The sequence below is a fragment of the Penaeus chinensis genome, chromosome 24 (genome assembly GCF_019202785.1).
Source record: "Penaeus chinensis breed Huanghai No. 1 chromosome 24, ASM1920278v2, whole genome shotgun sequence".
Lineage (NCBI taxonomy): Eukaryota > Metazoa > Arthropoda > Malacostraca > Decapoda > Penaeidae > Penaeus > Penaeus chinensis.
In genome coordinates, this window is record NC_061842.1 from 24,993,208 (window position 1) to 25,000,707 (window position 7,500).

Here is a 7,500-nt window from a genome sequence, read left to right on the forward strand (position 1 = left end):
GGGCAGTGTTGGCTCTTGTTACGGTGCTTTGTTCATCTATTTTACTTTGGCTAGCGTTAAGTCAAGGAAGATTGGATTTGGTATTTTTTTTTGTTTTGTTTTTTGTTTTTAGGTATTTTTGTGGTTATGGGAAATTGATAACAGATTTGTTGGAGTGATTTCAGTGTCTCAGCATACACAAAGGAGAAAAGGTTGTTAGTCAGGCTTCAGTTTCTACAAATTCATCCTAGATTATAGATAGAATGGTTATGGTTGTACTGTGACCTAAAGATATTGGTAATTTAAAATGGAAAATACAGTGATATGGAAATATAATATAGAATTGAATGGAAAATGGAAGATGGCATTAGTATACAGTTTTAGAAAAAAAACGAGGCATATCCTAATCTTGTGTAACTTTTGTGGAGAATTTTATCTTTCCATTGTATGATTTTTGGTTTTGTCCTTCCAAATTCAACTGTTCTTTGAATCATTTTTGTTATTCAGAGATGCAAGGGATGAAAATTACATTTGGTGTATTACATTTATTTCAGTCATCGTTACTTATAAAAAAAAAAAATAATAATGATAATAATTAGGTTACACAGAAAGAGTACTTTTTTAAATGCTACTTACGATGTAGATGTCTCAAAAAAGATATGCTTTTACAGATATAATCTAAGCCCAAGAAATTACCAAAGTTTTTTTTTCCTTCTTCTTCTTCTTCTTCTTCTTCTTCCTCTTCTTCCTCTTCTTCCTCTTCTTCCTCTTCCTCTTCTCCTTCTCACCTGTGCAAATTTACAGGCAAGCGGACATGTCAGAGGGAAAGAAAGATTCCCCAACCTCCACCAACCCTTTCAGGTAGAGAGAGAGCACATTATAAATAGAAAGTGCCTTTGTTTTTTTTTTTTATTATTGATATTATTTTCAAGTTATTATTATATTTATTGTTTTATATATATATTTTTTTTTTTTATCACTCTCTCTCTCCATGTTTGAAATATCACCTTTGTATGGTATACTGCTATACTGAGGTACTGCTTTTCTCACCTCTCAAGGACTAGGGTTCGCATCACTCTTTGGGAAATGGTGTGCAGAACAGAAAAGGAATTCTCAGAATGCTACAATGATAATATGGTTACTTTTTATTTTTATTTATTCATTCTCAGATTATATAAAAAGTCTTGCTCTAATCAACTACACCCATTATTATATGTTTATGATTATCATTATTATTATATAAATAGCTCTTTTTCCTCTCCTTTTGTGGAATCATTCTGATGAAATGATCTGATTAATTACAAATTTCATTATTATTATCTTTCCTTGTATTTATGCTTCTTCTGTCTCTTATTTTTATAAATACAGTTTACTTATTCTAAACTGCTCGTGTTATACTTTATTTTTTTTTATTTTTTGAAGGCCCCTAAGGAAACAAGTTTATTATGCGAGTTAAGATTGTGTTTGACCATTAATTAAAGTGAAGTATTGGCAAAACCATTGTAAATTTTATTGCAATGGTGCCAATATTTCTGTAAACGTTGAAATATATGCCACAAATATTGCTTCGGTAATGAATATTTTAAGTCCTTTTCATAGTTCTACTCTTTACAGTGAGTTTGCATATGACTTTTTGCAAAGCATATTCCCACACGATCTGTTAACCCAATGGCGACGGGTCACGGCTATCGCCGTCATAACAATACGCACGATGTGCTGCGTGCGGCTGTCCGCAGCGGCGCCGCGCCAAAACGCCCCGAGGCAATGATTCGGCTTGATGGACCAATATCACGCGCTCGGAGTCGGCGCGCTGCCGCCGTTCGCCAGAGCGTAGAGTTTTTTTTAATTTGCTATACCCGGCGCCATTGGGTTAATGACTGCTCCATTATATTTCCTCTTACATTGTCACAAGGGGAGAACATTAAACTGCATCACCATTTTCTTTTTATTGTTCACATAATTGTGTGTGTGTGCACCTCTGCCAAGCCAATATTCACCCTAAAGGCTACTTTTAATTGTTTTTCGTATCTCATTAGCACATGAAAACTGCACATTTCTCCTTCTGAATTAAATCACAGATTCTTATCCGATAAATTTTCTCTGATTTCAGTCTTTAATTTTACCGAATATTCTATTTTGTTAATATATTAAACAAGAAGTTGTACTGCCGTTCGGGAAAAATAACAAGACAATAATAGTATATGATACCTGTAAATAGCAAATGGAGTGCTGTTGCCAGATATCAAAATCTCAGATTAAGCAGTAAAAGACTGTGTAGTAAAGAGGTCAAGTGACAGAAGTCTCACATTGTATAATTATGCATTGAAATGGAAAGCACAGTACTGTTGCTTGACATGGCATGATGTCATGATTATGCATCTCTAAATGAAGAAATGTGAAGCAGAAGAGAAATCTTGAAGGCATATGTAATATATTTTGTTGTTTGAAGTGGTTATTTTCATGTGATGCTATGTTTAGAGATACACAGTTTGATGAAGGCAGTATGGTGTTTTAGGCATATCTGTTGTAACAAAACAATCCTTTTTAATATTTTTTGAAAGTATATGCAAATGTTATATTAGAAATAGAAAAAGAAAAAACAACTTTCTAAAAATAATGTGCTAAGTTTAGAAAATGTAATCATGAGGTAGATCATAAATAGTGTTGAGCACAGTTAACAGTATTAAAAAGTGACCCTAAATGTAATGTGAAATATGAATAGTTTAGATTGCTTGGTAATAGTATGATAACTGATTGCACATAATGATAATTATGTTTTAACTGTTATTAGTTTTTAAAATTTATTTATTTGTTTATTTTTATATTTACTTATTTATTTTTAATTCCACCCATCTCTTTAGGTATGTAAAAGTCTATTATTTTTGTTAACAGGAAATACAAGCAGCTTGTAACAGCCACAGTGATTTTTGCCGAGTGTACTTTTTCTCACCTCTATTTATTTGATTTGAAAAACTTTTTTCATTTTCGGTGATGGACTTTCAGGCAGCAGGAGAAGCCCCGTGAGAGCAAAGCCTCCACCAACCCCTTCAGGTAGTTGATTTCACAAGAACTAGCTCCTTGAAAAGCTTTATATACATATTCATGTGCTCGGCATATAGCATTTGGTACAGACTTTTGAGTTACTATTGCCGATGAAGCTGCAGTGCATCAGAGCAGAGATTGTTTTTGTTTTATATTATTATTTTATTATTATTATTATTTTTATCTTTTATTATTGTCTGTATTGTTTTGTATTTTATCTTATTTATTTCATGTTTTGGACATGTGTGATTAGGTCCACATATGCAGACAGCTGTAGACCAGACCCCTACAGTAAAATTGCATGGAATTATGCAGCCGTTTTGATACAACATTGTTTTGAGTTTCTCCAATTTTATACTGTGTTAGATGCTCCCAAAGTAACCCCCCCCCCCAACCACCCCCTGAACTTTTGTAGAAACATTTTAAGTCCAGTTGCTAAGTTGTTTGTTGTTGACTTAGGATGTTTTATTTATACATAGAAGATGCTTTCACTGTTCATCCAGCTTGGATGTTAGTAAATAGGAAGAGGAAATGATTTGTTGAACATTTTAGTTTTGCTATGATACTGAAATGTTTATTTTTTATTTTTTTATTTCTTTTTTGTGCAGAAGATTCTTTGTTGTTTACAAGTATGGTAGTTTTGATAGTTAGTAATACAGATACTTCATATCTGCAGACATCTGTTACATGAATCACTGTATGTATATATTTTTTCTCTCTTTTTAGAAGTAGATTCATGATTTACTATTCCAAATAGAAATTTTGTGAATTTATGAATTTATGAATTTATGCAGTTAAGTGGGACATAATAGAAGTTAATTTTTCTTTCATTATACTTGATTTATGATAAAGATTGGATACTTAAATTACAAAGGATGTAAAAAATAAGCAAGTATAAGAAAAAAATACATAGAATAAATTAAATTGATTTAACTGTAAGTATAGTGTTTTCAGTAATGTTTATTGAAATATTTGTTTTTTAAATGTTAGTCTCTTCAGATATGTATGGGTTTGTTGGATGTATGTATATGTGTAAGCAGAAAGACAAGGCTTTTTATTTGTTGGTAGAAATGTCATTCTCAGCAGAGTAGAGTACTAGATGTAGTAAGAGTACATGTTTTTATGTAAAGGGTGTATGTAGAAATCATTAACTGGAAAGATTGAGAGCTGATGGTTGAGTGTTTTTACTGATTGATTCCATAGGCTCTGTGAAAGGCCAATTCTTAAAGCTGTTAGTGATCATGATAGAGTTCTAGATAGTTAATTTATGGAAAGAAGTTACATTTATTATATGGCAACTTGTAAAGGTAAAAGTGACTTGTTCAGATGAGTAGAATGTATGTCTGAGTTTCAAAGTTGTCTTGTGATTGTATGGCACTGAAAGAGTGGGACCTAAGTAAAGGTATTAATGTAGGTCTAGACAGTGTACTTTACAGGTGTGTGCTTGTTTTGTATGGCTTTGTATATATGAAGCATCCTGCTGGCTCATATAATATTGCACTTGAATTTTCATAGTCTACTAAATGCGGTTGTTTTGTATAATGCCATTACTAAGTTCCCTTGAGGTTTTTTATAAATAACAAATTGAAGATCAAATTTTGAAGTAGGTTTGCATTAGCAACTGCTGCTCCTGTACTATTTACTGTTGTTAGTTGTTTCTTTACATGAGATCCTCAAACCTAAAATATAGTAGATCTGACAGGAGTATTATAGTAGTTGATATATATGAAGATATTGTAGTGACATGGTTTAGTGTACTCATTGTTGTATCAAGTTAAAGCAGGTAAAGGTTCATCTGTTAGTGATATTATTGATGTAAATAAATTTTGAAATAATGATTGTCAAAGAAGTTCTTTGACTGCTGCTACTTTAGGTGGATCAAAGCAGCTGTGCATAAAGTATGGTGTACTGTACATGTGATTAGGAATCAGTCAAATTGAATTGCATATGAAGTGTAAAAAGAATAGTAAAGAAATAGGGCCAGTTAGTATACTGTGTTGAACAGGACTCAAAGGCACTTCGGTTTTTTAATGTTTGAAACAAAATAATAGTTAATGTTTGAAACAAGATAATAGTTCAATATATCTAGAGGCAAACACCTAAGTGAATGAGTTGTAATGTTGAAAACCTATGTTAAGAATAGTGAACTTTTAAAAGACATTGTTTTTAATTCTATAATTTCTTCAGAGTATTATGTGTTTCTACAGTGAGTTTTTATTATTGTTTAGTCATCAGTGTTTAGGTGAAAAAAAATGCATGAATTCAGATTTACAGGAATGTGAAATTGTTCTTAATATTTCAACTTGACAAATAAAACATTTGTGGAATTTGGTTTGTAAAGTATGTGCATAAGATGGACAGTGGATATTCACATTCCTTTGGTCTGCATAGATACTAAGTCTGCCAATGAGTGCATTGCAATGGTTGAGAGAGTAACCTGGAAAAGTATGTAAATATGTTTCTCTATGTTTCATGAATGTGAATGATGGACTTACAGTCTGAAAATATGAACATGTTCATGAAAATCATGAACTTAGAGAAAAGACCTGTGGTTCTGGCTTAGAATGGCTCCAGATTTGATAGCTCAGACCTTATGGATTTCTTTGTTCAAAGCTTGAAGGACAGGAATGTTTTTATCAGTGGCAAGAAGGCTTGCTGTGAGGCTGAAATGCCTGGCATGGTTCCTTAATTATTTTCTTTTAGTCCCATTTCAATATTATTTTTTGTGTGGAGTATGCATATGTATACTCACACTCATCACACAGAGCACAAATGATACATACACATGGCATATGAGACACTTGATAGACAACACAGAGGACACATCCTCTGTACACAATGTGACACACATGAAGCACAAATACAGAACTCATTAACCATGATACACAATAATCAACACATGATGCTTGAAACTGTCATGTGTAGTATGCAACACATGATACATGGCACTTGGTACAAGAAGCACAACACACAACACTAGTGTCCCAAACTAAGGAAAGAAAAAACTCCCCATTCTCAGAAGTGCTTCAAGTTTTTTTTTTTTTTTTTTTTTTTTTTAAGTATAGGTGTTGAAGGCAACACATTTCTGTGAAGAGAAAATATATTAAAATATAAATTCACAATACTTGATTAATTGATTATTTTTTTACAAGAGAGACTGGGTGAATCAGATTACTCTGGAGTCCAGAGTAATTTGCCAGTTTTGGTTTCCTGAGTAATACATACTATTACATACATTACCCTAGTTGAGAGATGCATGACATATGTGACACATACTTGTTCATGAGTGAGACATACACAAGTACATTCATCACACCCACCAACACATATGTTAAACATATCTATGCATATGTAACACGTACATAGCTGACATGCCTAAATGTAAATTATGCACTCCAGCACATCGGTAATACACACACCTACACATATATATTTGTTCCTGCTTTTGTATGTGACACACAGTGCATATAAGACATACACTTACACACATACATGATGCACAATGACACACATGCATGGCATATACTGTATTCTTAGGTGACATCCACTGAAACCCATGTGATACACACATGACATATCTGCATACACCATGATGCATGCTTACACATAAATGACACACACTGCCACATATACTGGTCATGCATTTATACAAATGCACCTATATATTCTGTAAACTTATATAAAACACACACACACACACACACACACACATACATACATATATATACATACACACATATATATTGTGACTGATTTGCTTTGTTTATCTTTTTCCACAAAAATCCTCAAAAAAAAATATTTCTCATTTTTTACTGCATGGATTATTACTGTACATGTTTGACAAACCTTTTTATATATACATGAAGATCATTGACAAATGTATCTTGAAGTAGATATTTGTTGTTGCCACAGATGAAGAGCTGTATTCTGAAGGTCATAATCCTAGTGACTCACTCTCTCACTCTCTCTCTCTCTCTCTCTCTCTCTCTCTCTCTCTCTCTCTCTCTCTCTCTCTCTCTCTCTCTCTCTCTCTCTCTCTCTCTCTCTCGCTCTCTGTCTCTCTGTCTCTCTATGTCTCCATTTCTCTTCCTCCCTCCCCAGTTCACTCTGCCATCCCTTTGTCCCTTCCTCCTTCATTTCTTTTCCCCCGCTGATCTCTATCCCTCCATCTGTACCTCCTCCCATCCTGTTTTCTCATCTCATTTTTTCCCATGTACATTTTTTATTTCTCTTCAACACCCTCATCGGAAAACTGACATTTCAATGCTCCTCCCGCCTCTCCTGCCTCTAGGACCCCTGGTGCCGGTGAGCCAAGTTCCGGCGGAGCCCCGCAGCCCGTGTTTGCCATGCCTCCCCCCCAGCCGTCTCCCAACCCCACCAACCCCTTCGCCATGGGGGCTGGGGCCACGGAGAACACGTCTCTCAACGCAAGCTCTCAACCCACATATTACACCCCAGGTAAGGAGGAGTGCGAGTTCG

General features: G+C 34.1%; 1 protein-coding gene across 7 annotated transcripts in view; it reads left to right on the plus strand.

Moving 5' to 3' along the window:
- Positions 1-7,500, plus strand: part of LOC125038367 (dnaJ homolog subfamily C member 5-like) — a 51,763-nt gene that overhangs the window by 30,778 nt on the left and 13,485 nt on the right. For all 7 annotated transcript variants that reach the window (XR_007116043.1, XM_047631863.1, XM_047631866.1 and 4 more), the window contains one exon: positions 7,313-7,479. Coding sequence is in view for 6 of the 7 variants with exons in the window: in XM_047631863.1 (XP_047487819.1) it covers positions 7,313-7,479 (167 nt within the window). In the remaining variant the exon portion in view is untranslated. The remainder of the gene's footprint in view (positions 1-7,312; positions 7,480-7,500) is intronic.